General features: G+C 39.2%; 2 protein-coding genes across 2 annotated transcripts; one reads left to right on the forward strand and one right to left on the reverse strand.

Annotated features, from left to right (window-relative positions):
- Window positions 1-1,200: 1,200 nt before the first annotated feature.
- LOC143576551 (putative methionine--tRNA ligase) lies at window positions 1,201-12,019 on the reverse strand. Its single transcript, XM_077060616.1, has 13 exons — window positions 11,897-12,019; window positions 4,627-4,710; window positions 4,286-4,456; window positions 3,898-3,963; window positions 3,669-3,734; window positions 3,253-3,381; window positions 2,889-2,933; window positions 2,780-2,847; window positions 2,165-2,255; window positions 2,012-2,077; window positions 1,793-1,884; window positions 1,630-1,693; window positions 1,201-1,443 (listed from the first exon to the last, which is right to left on the reverse strand). The coding sequence occupies exons 1-13, from the start codon at window positions 11,978-11,980 to the stop codon at window positions 1,339-1,341; spliced, it is 1,131 nt and encodes a 376-aa protein (XP_076916731.1). The 5' UTR covers window positions 11,981-12,019; the 3' UTR covers window positions 1,201-1,338.
- A 3,142-nt stretch (window positions 12,020-15,161) lies between these two features.
- On the forward strand, window positions 15,162-18,529 carry LOC143576552 (leucine-rich repeat receptor-like protein kinase PXC2). Its single transcript, XM_077060617.1, has 2 exons — window positions 15,162-16,579; window positions 17,083-18,529. Exons 1-2 carry the CDS (start codon window positions 15,162-15,164, stop codon window positions 18,527-18,529), a joined length of 2,865 nt encoding a protein of 954 aa, XP_076916732.1.
- Window positions 18,530-19,354: the final 825 nt, after the last annotated feature.

Raw genomic sequence — 19,354 nt, forward strand, 5'->3', positions numbered from 1 at the left:
AAGCCCCAACCCTAATTCGCAAGCCCCCTCATGTAAGGGGCTGGGGTGTATTTGGGGAAAAAGGACAAAACGGTACCTCACGTGAGGGTCACTCTGATGGGGGGGTCGGGTTTAATTGCAAGTGAAATGAAACCACAGGGACAAAAAATCGCAAATTTAAAACTATTGGATTAAAACCGCAGCTTTGAACAAACCATAAGAACGTAAACCAAAATTTACTCTTAAATGATTGACAAAGTGGTGGGCTTTCATAGAACATGGAGATGGATAGTCTCACATTTCTTTAAACTACAATAGAGATTGGATTTCAATATTTCAATATTATCTACTTCCCACATGGGTACTGTCTCCACAACCAGGTACAAGCCCATGATGCACAATCTACCACAATCCATAATCTATAGTTTGAACACATGATGCATTCTAGACCGTACTAATGTACCATTATATGAGTGTGTTAGTTGAAGTTTCCTAAAGCACTATGGGTGTCTAGACATAGCATAAAACCCGGGTTCCAGACCCGACCTGGCAAACCCAACCCGTCCTTCCCAATTCACGGCTACAAACCATGTTCCAGTTTTTCAGAGAAATCATACCCTGAACCACTAGAACCAATTCCACCTCTGCGTGGTAAAATCCAGGCCCACCCCAGCCAAAAAACTGATAATAACCCTGCCAAACCGGCCAAAACCTGGCCATACACGTAACCTGTTCCTACCTGACCCAGTTCTTTGACTTCGTTGAGCAAACCCGGAACCAATTCTCTCCAAAACCGGTTATTTAAAAAAAACCCGATTTGCACACCTCCATTGGTGTCTTCTATCAACTTCTTTTACCGGCAACTAATCAAGCAAAACCCTAACTAAATAGTGCAAGAAAAACATAACCCATCGGTCAGAAGCCATAAGGTAAACCTAATTAAATAGTTCAATGTTGTTAATCTAGACTCGGTTTTGCACACACATTTGTATCTTTTTTTTCGGATATCCTCGTCGGGTTCAACAATATTACGTATTTCAATGTTGTTAACCTAGACTCGGTTTTGCACACACATTTGTATCTTTTTTTCCGGATATCCTCGTCGGGTTCAACAATATTACGTATTTCAATGTTGTTAACCTAGACTCGGTTTTGCACACACATTTGTATCTTTTTTTTCTGGATATCCTCGTCTAGGTTCAACAATATTACGTATTTTTTTGGTCCTTGATATGAAAGAAAAGTACGATTACACATACAAAACCGCCAACGATCATCATCTTAAACATCAACATAAATTAATGTATGACAATGTTAAAAAGATGTGAATCTCAATGGGCATCACCATCATCACGCGCATCATTTGATACCCGCATTCGGTATGGTAGATGTGCATGGACCAGCAGATGTCATAAATGGGACACCCTTGAATGTAGCCACACCTTTATCATCTGTAAAAAGATTCTGCATCCATCAACAACTTGAGTTAGATTCATGCACCATGGTATATGACATTCACACATAATAAATCAATATAACAACAAAACAAAATAACATGGCATGCATGCCATGGCCCCGTTATCAGTCATATGCAACTTTAAATGCTTGAAAACTAAGGATCAATATATGGTTTTTTTTAAAGATTATTACCGGTGTTATCTTGTCAAGTTGTTTCTTTTTCGGGTTCAAAACATCTTCTGGCTTTCCTTCATGCCTGCATATGAAAAGTTGTGTGGTCGTTATCGTGATTAAAATATTATTGACCATAAACAGACAGATATTATATGTTATTTAATACAATATACATACATACCCAGCGAATGTAATAATTTCACCAAATTTGGCCCCTTCGGGAACGATCAATGGCTCTACAACTGTATGATCTGCATTTGAAGCACATAGCACCTGCAAGATAACAAAGTAAAAACATTAAAAATAAAATGTACACGTACATAACCAACAATTACCTAACGAAACCTTAAAAATTTATTTAAAATAGAAAATATCCCCAAATTAGTTGGTTATCACTTGCCAGTCCTGAAACAACATCTCTTAGCTTTCCAGGTTTCACATTTGTGATTAATGCTACAAGACGGTTCTGCAAGGTTAAAGAGAGCATAAAAACAAGTGTTAAATATTTGAAAATTATGAATGAAAAGATATAAATTTTATAAAATGTCCTTACAGTCAACTCTTCTGTACTGCAAAACTTTGCTAGACCACTGACCACCTGCCGGCATTTGCCCTCACCGACATCTATTTCCTCAACCAATAAACTGAAACATTAAATCGAAGATCGTTATTGCAATAATATTGTTTTTGCAAATGGGTTGGTTTTGGGTTGTGTTTTATCTCAAATGGGTCAAATATAAAATTTAGTTAAAGGAGGAACAAGTCAACCTCCTAAATCATATACTAGGTTTAGATCATTTAGATAATAATAAAATAATAATAATAATAATAGTAATAGTAATAATAACAATAACAATAACAATAACAATAACAATAATACTGTTTTTGTAATCATAATTAACACGTAAAACTTGTAAAAAAAATCTTAAATAAAAAACAAGTGTTTGCGGATCAACACAACCCGACCTAGCCCGTTTTGACCATGCTCGCAACCACATTGCCGCCTTTTATATACAGAACTGAAGGTGCTACTACATATGGGAGGTGATTTGTACACCACATTGTTTAGTTGGTGTTGAACCATGTGCTAAGCATGTGGTACTTGTTGGTGTAAGAAGTGAGTTTGGACCAAATAGAAAAGATGGAATGAAAGAAGTCAGTTAGTTACCTATCAGCCGAGGGATGTTTGGAAGCCTTACGAATTAGTCCAACCTGGATTTTTAATAAACTGACACTTAATTCAATTTTTCTTTGTCATCTGGTACCTTTTCAGGCACTTTTTTCTTCTCTGTGGCGGCTTCTGGTTTTCCTGATGCCTGTTTCTTCGACTTCAAGAAAAAGTGTGATGTAAGTTTACTACAGTAACAAGCTTAATAACTTGTGTAATCAAATTTTGTTCCTATATGTGTCAATTTGTAACAATCCTAACAGAGTTCTTATTTGGTTATAAAAGTACTTTTTAAAGGTTTAAAAAGCAAAACAATTAGTAACTATCAAAAATTACATAACTACCAAATTATCCTATATAAAAAAGAAGTGTATAGTTACCAACACAGAATATTATGTAAGTATAATTACCAAAATGGATCACCAACCAAACTATGTTGCTATGCTATGCATCAGAACCTAAAGAGATCATACCGAGTCGGTTTTTTTCTCTGAGTCAGCTCCTGAATTTGCTGCTTTTCCATTCGGGGCAGCTTTTTTTGTGCTTGACTCACCCTTTTTTGTACTTGACTCAGCGTTCACCTTTGCTGTCTGTTTGGCCAACTGTAAAGAGAAAGAAAATATATGAGACAGTAAACCATCGTTCTAAGGGCTTAAAATTTCTTGCACTTTGGTTATGTGCCATGATTAAGTGACTCTATGCGAACACGATAATAAAAATATGAGACACATCACTGAAGATGCATAGAGTACAATAGTATATTATCAGCCTCATTGTCATAATACCATGTATCCGTTACTACCTTTCAGCATAAGTAGAATGAAAATTTTATAGAACAGTTAAGAAACACAAGTATTTAAAAAGTAAAAGTTATATAGATTCTACTCACTGGAGGATCAAAAGGGGCCTTCTCCAGCACAATCCTTTCAAATAGCTCGCCAAAGTCATGGGTACTCTGCAAGATGAATAATGATAAATTGGTGAAAAATAAGGATGCTAACTTAAGTCATCTTATTAAGCTAGCTTCTTAAGTTGTAACTTATAGAGTTAAAAAAAATGGGTGCTAAAAACTAAAGTTAAAAAGTACATGATGGCTCAAGAAAAATAAAATCCATTACCTGGATGTAATCCACCCATCTCAACAGATTTGGCAGTTTATTCCTGTCTGTGTTTGGAAGATTAGCCTGCCATCAATAAACATCAAATATTAGATAATGATATGAATAAAGCATAAGAAAAGAATAACTTTACAAAGTTCATGGCGAAAAAGACAATAAAAACTAAGCAAATTAAAGATAACAGAAGACATCATGATAAACAATCTTAACTAGCTCGTGTATCGTACACATAAAAAAACCATGTATGGTACACATATTAAACCACTCAAACTAACTCGACTTATGCCACAAATTAATAGAATATCCCACTAGATAATATGAAGGATTTCAGCCCATGCTCTAAATGTATTACATGTAAAAACTGAGCTGTAAAATGAGTATTGCATACCACATATTGATGAACAGTTGAGAAAACGATTATATCAGCATCAGAAGGTCGGGATCCACCACCAACGAGAACAGAATAATCAGTCAAGTATTCATTTAATTGGCTTAGACTCTTTAAGCATGCCTCAGAATCTGAAGGGAATTTCTCTGCAAACGCCACCCGCTTGTTGAACTGCCAAAAGCGAGTATTAAGTCATCATAAATGCTATTTTATTTCACAACGCAGATTACACTGAAAACAGCCATATAAGCTATCCAAAATAAGCAGCACATTCCGCATGTTTGCTCTTACTTTTAGCTTATAAATGCAATATCACATTCTGAAAACTGATATTCACTAACCTCCTCATTGTTCTCATAAGCAGTCTTCATGATGTTAACACTCAAGCTTTTGATGTCATTCCCTGCGTCATCCAAGAATTTTGTCTGTGTACAAGAAGTAAAATAAGTGTTCAGACTTCAGAATACACTTGATATATGAATATTCAAGAAGGAACAATTCACGAGCCATTTTATATGAAAGATTGAAATGAACATAGAAGTCTAAGAGACCAAATTTGCATAAGTTATAAAACTTACAGCACAGTTGATATTATGTGTTGATTATAAAACCCAATGCAGAAAATCAAAAGCTAAATAAAAACCTCCAACTTCATACTATGACATAAACTATGTTATGAACAAGCTAAAGCTATAATAGAATAACACAAACTTGCTGAAGTGCATATCGTAATAAGCCAGCTCAACTAGTAATAATGCTGTGGCGATTACTACTATATGCCGAGGCAACTACTCGTCATAGCAAATTAGCAAAAGCCATAGGTAACAAATGCAGAAAGTTACAATACATATATAGTTAGATTCCACGGTTAAAATTAATTATGCACCAAACCAACGTGTGCGTCGCTGATGATAAGAAATCCTAAATATTAGCATAGCACTACCAGCACTTACTTCTTCAACAAACACAAGGTCACACACCAGGTTCATTGTACAACTACGAGTTATTGAAATTACCAAGCAATTACCTAAATGATAATCAGTTAATCACCAGAACTGATAGGAAGATCAAGTAGCAAAAATTTAAATCATATATAAATAAAACCCGGGGATTGGCATTCCATTGCTATTTGACTGAGCTGAAATGTATAAGGTCAGGTTACAGATTATAAACAAATAAAAAATATCAATTGATCATAGAATTGCTGATGCAACGAATCAAAGTTAAAATGAAATGCATACTGTTTACAATTTGTAGATAGCAAAACAAATGTTATACAAACAAGTAATCAATCAAATACTTAGAACAATAACTATCAAAATCCTAATCAAGCACCACAAGCAAAAGTGCAGCCATGATTAGTTATATATGCTGATGCAACAACGAATGTAGACAAAATCAAAAGATAGTTAAATACTACAATTAATATTTAATTATGCATCCAGTCTATGTGTGTATCTGCTGAAGAAAAGAAATACTAAACAGTAGCACAGGCACTTGTTTCTTCAACTAAACATCTTACCGTACTAATAAAAGAAAATGTTGAAACTTAGGTGTCAAGCCTACATTTCTCCTAATTCCTAATCTCTTATCTCATTCATTCTAGCTATCCATGGGTCAAAACCATTTTGTCAATTGGGTTATAACATAACGTGGATTTTATTCCTTATTGACTTAAGTGTCATTTTATACCTAAGGTTTGACCAACTATGCAACTTTAGTACATTTTTTTAAAATTTCTTGCAAATCAGCACCTGACTTTTCCAAAATCATGATATTTTAGTACTTTTCGTTAACTCTGATTGTTTTTTCCATTAAGCTGGGGTAAAATAATAATTTTTTTATTTCCCATTTACTTAGTTTTGTGGTCAAAAATAAATGAGCCGAGCTACTTTTATAACAAAATTAAATGGACCGAACTATTTTTTTTAACAAAAGTAAACGATCTGAACCAGTTTTTAACAAAATAAACGAACCGAAGTACTTTTTTTTAACAAAAATAAACGAACTGAACCACCTTTTTTAACAAAAATACCGAGCCACTTTTTTTAGCAAAAACAAACGAACTGAACCACTTTTTTTTGTTATTTGACAAATCACGTGTAATACACGGGTTCAAAAGCTAGTAAGTTCATAAACCAGATACATTGTACAAGTTACCAAGCAAATACTTAAGAGAATAATCACCAGAACTGAATCAACCGATAGCAAAATCAATCAGCAAAAACTAAATCAGATATTACTTGACTGAGCTGAATGCATGCAGAAGGTTAGGTTAGGTTACAAGTCACAAATAAACTATAAATATCAATTGAACATAGACTTGCTGATACGGTTTATAATATGTAGACACTATAATAAACAATTGATTGATTATTGAAGAGGTAGGTCCCAGCAGAGCCCAGTTGGACCCGCAAGACTCACCTTGAAGAGGGACGTCTGCGCAAAGACCCGCAAGACTCACCTTGAAGAGGGACGTCTGCGCAAAGACCAACTGGTTCCGCAGGACCCACCATGCTAAGAGAGATGACGACCTTACGCGCAGTACGACCAGCTGTTCCCGCATGAAAAGCCTCCCAATGGTGACGTACCTCGCCTGTTCCCGCAGCTGCGGATACTAGCCATCAGGGAAGGCTACCCGCACTAATAGCAAGGCTACACGCACAAGGTACTAACTCTCAATAATTCAGTAATGTCACCTGAAGAAGGAATGAGCAAGCCGGGAATACTCCCGCCCAAAGCCGGGAATACTCCCGCCCAAATGAGCCAGTCCGTACGCTTCTGGAGGATCTTTTGTACTATACCTGCCAAGGTATGGACAAAATAGACAAGATCTGACCAAAGCAGCGACAGCTCACTGACAACAGTACGACGAGGAACACGCTCTAGTACTTAATGTCACTATCAGCCGCTGCCTACTCACTAACCCTTGTCGTGGCACGTACATAGCCTGCAGTTGGTGGAAAAGGAATAGTACACAGCCGGCCATGTCACTATCAGCCGCTGCCTACCCACCAACCACCAGCATGGCACGTGCGTAGCCCACAGTTGGTAGAAAAGGAATATTATACAGCTGGCTGTACCTGCTTGGAAACCTACCTTCGGCTATAAATACTCCAACACCTTGGAACGGTATCATTATCTTATCTTATATCTTCATATATTATCTGATATCTGCTCTAGCTATTTCTCTTAATATACACTTATATTCAGAGCAATCTAGTCTGATTCTCACGCCTGAGGGTGGTCACAAGGAAGTACCCCCCCCTTCTCAGTGACGAGCTCACGGTGTCTGTTTTGCAGGTCATCAGAAGAATAACCATCTTGCCGGACCTAACCCTCGTGGGAAACATCTACTTAACCCCCAGATTATTCGTAATCTGCCGGGGTCGATTAGTGTTTCTTCATTGGCGCCATTCGTGCATAAAAGCTAGAACTAATTCTTTTTCAGTTTTTTCAAAACTTCTGGAAAGATGGTTAAGGTTATTCCGTTGCCAAGGCCAACGAGTGACCAAGAAACTCCGGTAACCACAACCCCAGCTACTGGGGGGAACACCGGCGAATACACAATTTTTACGAACACTACCCCGGTTACCCAAGCCGGGGCAAGTGCAGTAAACAATCCTTCACTGGGATTCACCGATACCCAGTTGGAGAGAGAACAGACGAGGCTCCCCCGCCAAACACTTGATCAAGTTAAAGCGTGGGCGGAAGCACGTCAGAAGGAATTCCAAGCCGAGCTGGATGAACGCTCGCGTTCACTCCAACAGGCTGACGAATTCGGAAGCACTCGACAACAGCTCAACATGAGCAATGAGTGCGAGTACTGGGACGATGATCGGGAGGAGTCCGACAGCGACGCAAACCCTCATCATAGGACGAAAGGGAAGCGCAAAGAAACGGACTTCCAACCGAGAAGGAATTTTGGAGAAACCTTCAAACCAAAAAACGCGGGTGGAAACCCACGTGACTTCTCTAAAACCTTCAGACCAACTGTTGCAAATGCGGGAACGTCCAAGTTTGCAAGGGACATTGCGGAAGCAATCGCCCCGAAGAGTGCTAAACAGATGTCCAACATCGGCACTTATGATGGTATATCTGACCCAGACGATCATTTGAACAGATTCATAGCGAAGGCAACCGTCAGCAATTGGACGGAACCCACGTGGTGTTATATGTTCCAAATGACGCTTGTTGGGGCAGCCAGAGCGTGGTTCGACAGTCTACCGGTCCACCACATTTACGATTGGGCTGACTTCCAGTAAAAGTTCAGCCAACACTTCAGTCAACAAAGAAAGTATACCGAAGAGCAATGGACGATCCTCAACTGCATCCGAGAGGAAGATGAGTCTTTACTAGACTTCATCACGCGCTTCAACTCAAAGAAACTGAGTCTGGGCACCATAAGCGAAGATCTTGTTCGCGCAGCTTTCATCCAAGGCGCCGAATACCCAGAGCTTATCCGCACATTGACGGGTAAAGACGGCATGCCATCCACATGGGATGCCATCATGACAGCAGCTAAACGCTTCGCGGAAACGGAAAAGCAACTGGGTAGAGACCTTCCCCAGAACACAAACCTCTACACTCAGAAAACAAGAGAAAACAACGTCCTTACCGCCCGACAAAACAAAAAGAGGAAGCTTGGTATTTGGCAGTCAAGGGTAAACTTTGACACCTCATCCGGCTCGCACCCTCGGTTAGGCGGAAAGGATAACATGCAGTCGTCGAACCGGAATTCCAGATGGACGCCACTCACCAAAAGCGTCACCGAAATATTTGCCACCGAGAGGCTCCCATGGCCAAAGGCTCCAATAATCCGATAGCGTCACAACGCTGATCAGAGCAAATCCTGTGACTTCCACAAGACAAAAGGCCACACCACGGAGGAATGCATAGACTTGAAGGACGTCGTCGAAGCATTTGTCAGAGATGGGAAGCTCACACACCTCGTGGCGTAATGAATGCTAAGCAGACTAATGCGTGTAGAACCCCAGTTGGGGAAAACACGAATGAAACTACAGCTTCAATGTTGGAGACTACATACTGCGTAAACAACGAGATTCCGAACCAGGTGCATATCGGCTCGAAAGGCTCGATGACACTCCCATCCCAAGAACATGGAAGGGAGCTCAATTACACAGGCTGCATGTAGATCAATTCAAAACTTGTAAAGAAAAGGCCTAGAGCCACTTCTAATGGAAATGATTCTCCTTATCACATTGACGCTGATAGCCCTACCTTTATACTTATGAACTTTACACACTGATATGCCGGTATTCACCGCATAAATAAGTATGGGAAGAAGTAAGTCGTCGCGTGTGGAAGGCGGCAAAACCCGCATAAACACAAAAAACGGTAAAAATTTCTAAGGAAAAGATGAGGAAAACCTTCGCGCAGGTCAGTTATAGGTAAAGTTTGGTCATCCCACTAAATGAAAGTGACGGTCTTACCCGCACAATCATGATAGAGGAAACTAAACACTAACCTATTAACAACCACGCGTCGAAAGGTTAACTTATTCAAAACACCTGGAAAATTGCTAATTAAAACTAAAGTATGCATGAGCGAATCATATATTGTTTATAAGGCAAAACAAGTGCCAAATTAAACTATAATATGCATGAGCAAGTCATATAACGTTTATAACGCAAGTCAAAAAGATTCAAAAAGATTCAAAAATAAGAGGGACTACACCCCCTTACCTTGGTAACCAAGTAACTATAAGACGGGTGCGGGTACAGTGTCAAGGCAAAACCCTTCACATATCTAGAACCTGCAGGGAATTGAAGCCAAGAATACCTTGGTAACCAAGAAACCGTAAGACAAGTGCGGGTACAGTGTCAAGGCGAAACTCTTCACATACTTAGCACCTGCAGGAAACAGAAATATGCGTGAAACAAAGATTCAAAATAAGAGGGACTACACCCCCTTACCTTGGTAACCAAGTAACTATAAGACGGGTGCGGGTACAGTGTCAAGGCAAAACCCTTCACATACTTAGCACCCGCAGGGAATTGAAGCCAAGAATACCTTGGAAGTCAAGTAACTATAAGACGAGTGCGGGTACAGTGTCAAGCCGAAACCCTTCACATACTTAGCACTCGCAGGGAATTAAAACCAAGAAGGATCTTCTGGGTCATGCTTGTGGAAAGGGATATAACATCCCCGCATAGCGGGAACGTTGAGAACTAGATTGTTTGAAGCTCCAAGATGAAATTGGTTGTTTAACATAATTGATCACTATGTCTAAAACTACCAAAACCTCGTGGAGAATCTACACAAGTGAAACTCAACGCTCCTGACTTGCGAGGAGGTTACACACCTGCCCGCATCATACCCAAAGATCAAGCAGAAAAGTCGAGAATTTTTGCACGTGACATTAGGGAAACCGCGGGAAGAATCCCCACGGACAACCTTAAAACTAAAAACCCTTTTCAAAACCCCTTGCTTAAGTCCAAAAGTTCACCTCACTTATTAACAATTCATGAGAAGAACATTGGACTGGGGGGACTTGAAGAGGTAGGTCCCAGCAGAGCCCAGTTGGACCCGCAAGACTCACCTTGAAGAGGGACGTCTGCGCAAAGACCCGCAAGACTCACCTTGAAGAGGGACGTCTGCGCAAAGACCAACTGGTTCCGCAGGACCCACCATGCTCAGAGAGATGACGACCTTACGCGCAGTACGACCAGCTGTTCCCGCAGGAAAAGCCTCCCAATGGTGACGTACCCCGCCTGTTCCCGCAGCTGCGGATACTAGTCATCAGGGAAGGCTACCCGCACTAATAGCAAGGCTACACGCACAAGGTACTAACTCTCAATAATTCAGTAATGTCACCTGAAGAAGGAATGAGCAAGCCGGGATTACTCCCGCCCAAATGAGCCAGTCCGTACGCTTCTGGAGGATCTTTTGTACTATACCTGCCAATGTATGGACAAAATAGACAAGATCTGATCAAAGCAGCGACAGCTCACTGACAACAGTACGACGAGGAGCACGCTCTAGTACTTAATGTCACTATCAGCCGCTGCCTACTCACTAACCCTTGTCGTGGCACGTACATAGCCTGCAGTTGGTGGAAAAGGAATAGTACACAGCCGGCCATGTCACTATCAGCCGCTGCCTACCCACCAACCACCAGCATGGCACGTGCGTAGCCCACAGTTGGTAGAAAAGGAATATTATACAGCTGGCTGTACCTGCTTGGAAACCTACCTTCGGCTATAAATACTCCAACACCTTGGAACGGTATCATTATCTTATCTTATATCTTCATATATTATCTGATATCTGCTCTAGCTATTTCTCTTAATATACACTTATATTCAGAGCAATCTAGTCTGATTCTCACGCCTGAGGGTGGTCACAAGGAAGTACCCCCCCTTCTCAGTGACGAGCTCACGGTGTCTGTTTTGCAGGTCATCAGAAGAATAACCATCTTGCCGGACCTAACCCTCGTGGGAAACATCTACTTAACCCCCAGATTATTCGTAATCTGCCGGGGTCGATTAGTGTTTCTTCAATTATACTAACAAGTAATCAAAACTGTAATCGGAAATGAATGAACTGAATTGAAATGAAATTAAGAAGGTTGAATTGAAGCTAGCTTACGGCGTCGAGAGATCGCGATTTGCATAGAGCAGATACGATTGCTCGTTTCCGTTCCAAAGGCACGCCTCCGTTAGCAGACGCCATTGTTAGACTCGAGAGCTGAGAGTTTAGTTGTTTAGCAAGTCAGTTAGTCAGTTGTTTTGAGATTTAGGGCTTAGATTTATTTATTTCATGGGCCTGGGCCGATACAAGCTGCTCCTTATAAGGCCAGCGTTAGATTAGGGTTTATATTATTGATTTCAAAATCGGTTACTAACCGGTTAACCGATTTTTTTATTATTATTTTATTAAAAACCGGTTTTTTAACCAGTTATTACCCGATCGGTTAACCGATTTTTTTATTAGTTGTTAGTACCCGACCCGATTAACCGGTCTAACAGGTTATTTCCTGCCCAAAAAAAAAATGGGTAGAAAATTAACCGGTTAACCGATTTGTGCACCTTTATCCGGTGTATCTGACTCGGAACCGGTTCCTACTAGATAATTTTTATAATAAGATGTCGTTCACATACTTGTGTAGCATGTTTCTTAAAAAAATCATAGTTTGAGATAGGATCCATGGTCTGTGATTTAACGTTAAGAGTTTATGTATGCTTGGTGTAGGGTGGGTCCGTTTAGATACAACATATTACTATTGCGAGTTACAGTATTTATACATTACTAGTGTAATAATGTTCATAATTGAAAATAAATATATAACGACGAAAAAAGAGTTAAAAACGAATTATATCATTGTAAACTTAACAACACATGTTATAAATTATAAAAATGATAGTCCGTAAACATAAAAAAAGATTAAAAAAAAGAAAGAAAGAAAACAGTCTCTTCATATCCAAAAGTAGGATGAACGGGTATCGATACCGATTTTCCAAAGTCTTGGTAACGTTACCGAAATGTTCAGTTCCATACCGGTATTGAAGGCAAAATTCGGGAAATATCGGTACCAGTGCCCGTTTTGCTTATCTCCATCCAAAAGCACATAAAGAAATATACGAAGTTACAACATAGTTGTATTTATGATCTGCTTGCGTAATCAAATGTCACTAGCTGCATAGCTTTTGTTTGACGAAACTAAATCTTTTTGACGCTTCAGGCCTGACTCACCTGAAAACACCATCAGGGAGAAAACACACCACTGTAGGAGAACCCACTGAATCAGGTATCGAACCCGAGACCTCAAAGATCCCAAAAGGTTTCTTGTGTTAGTTTATTTGTGATAACATACATTTCTCCAATCTCCATTATGTTTATACTCTTTTTGTATCCTAATTGTTCATCTACAGTTTTTCATTTATGAAATTGGCTCATTTCGTTGTTCTATGCTTACAAATAGATTGAAGTAGTTTTCACGTTCAACTACCTAGGTGGTCTTCCACGGACAACGATGGTGTTGGTTAGCGAGGGATGAGATGACGGTGTGGTGGTGAAAATTTGGTGGCGTCAACATAACGGAATGTGTGGGCGTTTTTGCCTTATAAGAAACATGATATTTTGATAAGCTTACAAAAAAATGAATGACAAAATATAACGAAATCAGCGTCACGGACCAAGGTTACATAAATTGAAAACCATATAGATCATAAAACCACATAGAATCATAAGCAAAATAAAAGTTTATGAACTGAAACTGGGATTTTGGACAATACAATGAAGTCACATGATGATAAGACATTATAAAGTTTGCACATATTTGATAAAGCTTAAATTTTTATTTTCATTTTTTTTTTGATAAAAACAACAAGAAAGGTTTAAAAGCACAGAGAAGAAGAGTGTAGGGACCACTGACTGCAAATATTGAAGAATATAAAGGTTCAGAAAGCAAAATACCAAAAAGTCTATCTATCTTAATGCTTATCGTATACCTTTTTATTAAATTACTACCTACCCCTCCATCTTCCCATCTTATCTCATTTAATGATCTTCTTACACTGGCCACAAATCATATGAAGAAAACAAATGGAGAAAATTCTCAAAATATCCATTCCTTACAAGTCACTTAAAAAGAAATATTCAAGACTACAAAAAAATTCAACAATATCCATGCAATTACTGTCGGCCCCACCTTATTTCTTGCCGGACGACATATAAAAGATATGTCGACTTTATAAAGAGGGGACGACTTTATAAAAGAAAGGATACCTTTCAAAGAACAAAACACATATAAATTAAAGAAATATTTGAGCTCAAACTCATTTAAAAGAAAAAAAAGCATAACAAATATATAGTTAAAACCAAACAAATATATCATTTTGGGGATTTTCCCAAACAAAAAACAAGTGATACATTTATAATCATATTACAAGAGTATTAGTGTTTGCATTCTCGACCACATCACGCGGAGACGCTTCTATTTCACTAAACAAACATCAGCTCACTAATTAAAAGTTTAAAACTTAAAAATAACTGCTTTCAAACATGGTAGTTTGCTCTAGAAGTGCACAAACCAGTTTAAAACTCAAAATAATTTTAATTGAAACCGGTTCGGTTTGGTCAACAAAAGTCAACACCGGTTTACGATCAGTTTCTGCTCGGGTTGAAACCAATTTTTTGACTAGGTTACGATTGGTTTCGATTCGGAGTCTAATCGGTTTTGGTTCAGCTTTTGACTGGTAAACCGGTTTTGATGGAGAAAATACAAACATATTTTAAACTTTTGGTTTCAATCAGTTCCAAACTGATTTCTTCATAATCAATTTCGATTCGATTTTTTTGATCGATTTGATTACCGATTTATTTGCAACCTCTAGTTTACTCAAAACAACTTATCTTTTCCAAAACCTGACAAAACACCAACTTTTACACCCAACTTACATTCTTACAACAACCCAACCCCTCATCTTTACTAAACTTACCAAACCCCCTCAAACCATGACACCACAAAACACCATTTACTCCAACGTGTACGACAACTAACACTCACCCACTAACCCACATCCACGTGTCACCCATGTGGGTCCCACACCCAACCTCTTTAACCTCCTTCCCAAATAAAGCCTGTATATATTCTCTGTCCAAGACAACACCAACCAGTCTTACAACATAAAAAAAAAAAAAAAAAATTAACACTCTCTCACACCCACCGGAATCCTCACTTCCTCCGTCACCGGTCACTTTTCTGGTAACCCAAATACACACTCCAAATAACTTCATTTCAATTTTATACTTGCTACATTTAGTTAAACTCGTGTGAGTTTGTTATTAGTTTGTTACAACTAACTTTATTAAAAAATTAATGGTTTATTTTGAGTAAAAGATAAACACTAAGATGAGAAAGACTTATATTATCTCATTTACCTGTTTGTTACTATTATTATTATTATTATTAGTCCTACACGTCACGGTAACAAACTCCTTGAACCCAACACTAGATGACGATGTGTTGGGTTTAATAGTGTTTAAAGCAGACTTAGTGGATCCTTATGGGAAGTTATCCTCATGGAACGAAGATGATGATAGTCCTTGTAATTGGACTGGTGTTAGGTGTAACCCAAGGTCCAATAGAGTTAGTGAGGTTGTGCTTGATGGCTTCGGGTTATCGGGTAAGATGGGCCGCGGGTTGATGCAGTTGAAGTTGTTAAGGAAGTTGTCTTTGGCTAGGAATAATATTAGTGGGAGTGTTGGGGTTAGTGTTGGTGAGTTGAGTAGTCTTAGGATTATTGATTTGAGTGAAAATGGGTTTAGTGGGGTGATTCCGGATGGGGTTTTTGACGAATGTGGGGCGTCGTTGAGGTCGGTTTCGTTAGCTAGGAATGGGTTTTCGGGTCGGATTCCGGATGGGTTGGTGTCCTGTTCGTCGCTTGGGGTTGTGAACTTTTCGGGTAATGGGTTTTCGGGCGTGGTGCCGTCGGGTGTGTGGTCGTTGAATGGGCTTAGAGTGTTTGATGTGTCGGATAACCGTTTGGAAGGTGAGATCCCGAAGGAAGTTGAAGGGTTGTTTAATTTGAGAGAGATTAATTTGAGTAGGAATAAGTTTACGGGCTCGGTTCCTGAAGAGATTGGAGCATGTTTGTTGTTGAGAGCGGTTGATTTTAGTGAGAATTCGTTTACTGGAAGGTTGCCTACCGCGTTGCAGAAGCTTTCATTATGTAATGAGTTAAATTTTCGTGGTAATTTGCTTACTGGTGAGGTACCCGAATGGATTGGAGAATTGGGAAGACTCGAAACTGTTGATTTTTCGAAGAATATGCTCTCTGGTGCGGTGCCAGACGCGCTTGGTAATATCAAATCGTTGAAAATATTGGATATTTCCGACAATGGCTTCACCGGGAGCTTACCAGCATCCATTGTTAACTGCAAAAATATTCAGATATTGGATGCGAGTCGAAACTCGTTAACAGGGTTTGTTCCTACTTGGGTGTTCCAGTTAGGGCTGCAAACCGTTCGGTTTGCAGAAAATAAGCTGACTGGAAGTGTTAATGATGTTGTTACTTCTGCTAGTGGTGTGTCACACCAGAATCTTCAAGTTCTTGATGTGTCACACAACGAGTTAACGGGCCAAATCCCGTCTGATATTGAAAAATTTTGCAGCTTGAGATTGTTAAACATGTCTGGGAACTCGCTAACTGGTGAAATCCCGGAAGCTGTTGGAAAGTTACACGCTTTAACGAGTCTTGATTTGAGTGAAAACCGGTTAAATGGAAGCATTCCAAGCTCGGTCGGAGCGTGTTCATCTTTAACGTCTATGTAAGTTTCTTATTTATTGACAATGTTTAAAAGTTTCAATCTTTAATTACTTTTAGGGGTGTGCAAAAATCAAGTTTTGGTTTTGGTTTTGCATGTAATAAAAACCGAAAAAACTGAAAAACCGAACCGGATTCCTAAATTTTTGTTTTTTTTTATATTTTATATTAAGTAATTTATAAGAATTTAATAAATATGCAACTCAAATATTTTTGGTTAAATGTATAATATTCTTTTATTTTACAATTAACAAAATTATTTATACCTAATTCATTATTATTATTTTTTGCAAACTTTTTTTTCGGCCTAAAATTTTCAAGCTCAAATGGCAAAAACTGAAATCGAACCGTAACCAAAACAAAAACCGAAATCGAACGGTTTCAAAAACTCCAAAAACCGAGTTTTGGTTTTCGGTTTGGTTTTAGCCAAAAACCGCACCGAATCACACCACACACACACCTAATTACTTTCTTGTTATTTCATGATCTGATTTACCCTTTTCGCAGGATATTATCGTTAAACAATCTATCGGGTCAAGTTCCTGCAACAATGTCAAAACTTGCAGCTCTTGAATATGCAGATTTGTCATTTAACAAACTCAATGGAACCTTACCAAAACCCTTAGCAAACCTTGTACATCTTAAAACATTTAATGTGTCACATAATCAACTTCAAGGTGAACTGCCTGCAGGTGCATTCTTTAACACCATATCACCATATTCTGTATCCAACAACCCGAGTCTTTGCGGTGCAGCCGTTAACCAAAGCTGCGCAGTCGTCCTACCCAAACCGATTGTCCTAAACCCGAACTCACCCGGTTCAGACCCCGACTCGGTCCCTCAAACCATAACTCATAAAAAGATACTTCTCAGCGTTTCAGCTCTTGTCGCCATCGGTGCAGCTGCAGTGATCGTTATCGGCATTATATTCATCACGGTTTTAAACATTCGAGTCCGGTCCACTATGTCCAGGTCAGCAGCTGGAGTGGCATTGTCTGCAGGCTACTTCAGCAGCTCGCACACCACCGATACGAATTCTGGCAAACTCGTTATGTTTTCGGGTGAGCCCGACTTCAGTACTGGCGCACACGCGTTGTTAAACAAGGATTGTGAGCTCGGTCGTGGGGGGTTCGGGACGGTGTACAGGACCGTGCTTGGAGACGGTCGGTCTGTAGCGATTAAGAAGCTTACTGTTTCGAGTTTGGTTAAGTCTCAAGAAGACTTCGAACGCGAGGTTAAGAAACTGGGCAAGATTCATCACCAGAATTTGGTACCTCTTGAAGGGTATTATTGGACTCCATCTTTGCAGCTATTAATATATGAATATGTTTCTGGTGGCAATGTATACAAGCATTTGCATGAAACTGAAGGCTCACTCACTTGGAATGAAAGGTTTAATATTATTATTGGCATAGCTAAAAGTTTAGCTCATTTGCATACTCTTGGAATCATACATTACAATCTGAAGTCTAGCAATGTGTTAATCGACGGTTTGGGCGAGCCGAAGGTAGCAGATTTCGGGCTAGCTAGGCTTTTACCAATGCTGGATCGGTACGTTCTCAGCAGCAAAATACAAAGTGCACTCGGTTACATGGCGCCAGAGTTTGCGTGCAAGACGGTTAAGATAACCGAAAAATGTGATGTGTATGGGTTTGGGATATTGGTTCTTGAGATTGTGACCGGTAGACGGCCCGTGGAGTATATGGAGGATGATGTGGTGATCCTTTGCGACATGGTGCGTGGCGCGTTGGAAGAAGGGCGGGTGGATGAGTGTATCGATGAGCGGATGCAAGGGAAGTTTGCGGCCGAGGAAGTGGTTCCGGTTATGAAACTCGGGTTAATATGCACGTCGCAGGTGCCTTCGAACCGGCCTGATATGGCCAAGGTGATAAATATTTTGAGTCTTATCAAATGCCCGTCGGAAAGCCAAGAGGAATCGGATAATATTATTTAGGTATTGGTTTTCAGGACCGTATCCAAGAATTCTGGTGAAAATGAATCCAGTTTAATGTTTTGTTTCTCAGGCAGAGAGAATATTCTTTTGCTCATGTTGGTTTTTGGTTATTATTTTTGCCTGTGGTGTTAAGTTACCGGATTCGTTTTCACCGGGTCCGGTTCGGGTCGTCCTGTTATTATTAACTTAAAAAAACTATCTTTCTTCCTTTTGTTGTTATGCTTATGTTTTTTTGTTTTTGTATTATTAGTATACTAATTAGCAGATCTACGAGCGTAGTTTTTAAAAACGTTGTTTTGCTATTAAAAAAAAAGCGGCGCAGTTTGTTGTTAGTTTGTCTTTTAATTAACACAAATATTTAATTATATAATATTTAATTATATGATTAGTAAATAGTAATGAGGTTTCGGTGAAGAAAATGAGTCAGTATAGAAGATTAAATTGTTTATAATTATTTTTGGAAAATGCGAATAATTGTTAAACAATAAATTAAAGTAATGAGGTTAATGCTAATTTGAGAGTGAAATATAAAAAATAAAAAAAAAGACAGGTGAACTTTATTATTTTAAGATTAGAAGTCAAAAAGTGAAATTGGTAGATGTAGAGGGGTCTAAGATTCCTGGCACCCACTTTGAAGCAAATATGATCCAAGTGGGGTGTATAAAGTAAGAGGGGACGGGGTGGTCCGTGATAGGCCACCATCACGAACACCGCCGCCGGTCCTCCCATCACGCGTGATGGGGGGCCGGCCGTGATGGCCATCACGCAAAACAACTCTTTTCGTGTTAACATTGAGGAGTTAAAAAAAATTCCATCACACCACCA

The sequence above is a fragment of the Bidens hawaiensis genome, unplaced genomic scaffold (genome assembly GCF_021521415.1).
Source record: "Bidens hawaiensis isolate Kalapana, Puna unplaced genomic scaffold, B.hawaiensis_p1.1 tig00028238_1, whole genome shotgun sequence".
Lineage (NCBI taxonomy): Eukaryota > Viridiplantae > Streptophyta > Magnoliopsida > Asterales > Asteraceae > Bidens > Bidens hawaiensis.

What these genes read in the sequence shown, in the direction of transcription:
- LOC143576551 (XM_077060616.1), bottom strand. Translation starts at nt 11,980, where the DNA reads ATGGCGTCTGCTAACGGAGGCGTGCCTTTGGAACGGAAACGAGCAATC. An exon ending in CTTATGAGAACAATGAGGAG is followed by an intron (nt 4,457 to 4,626) that starts GTTAGTGAATAT and finishes CGCTTTTGGCAG; the next exon opens with TTCAACAAGCGGGTGGCGTT. An exon ending in AACTTGACAAGATAACACCG is followed by an intron (nt 1,444 to 1,629) that starts GTAATAATCTTT and finishes TGATGGATGCAG; the next exon opens with AATCTTTTTACAGATGATAA.
- LOC143576552 (XM_077060617.1), top strand. Translation starts at nt 15,162, where the DNA reads ATGAGAAAGACTTATATTATCTCATTTACCTGTTTGTTACTATTATTA. An exon ending in TGTTCATCTTTAACGTCTAT is followed by an intron (nt 16,580 to 17,082) that starts GTAAGTTTCTTA and finishes CCCTTTTCGCAG; the next exon opens with GATATTATCGTTAAACAATC.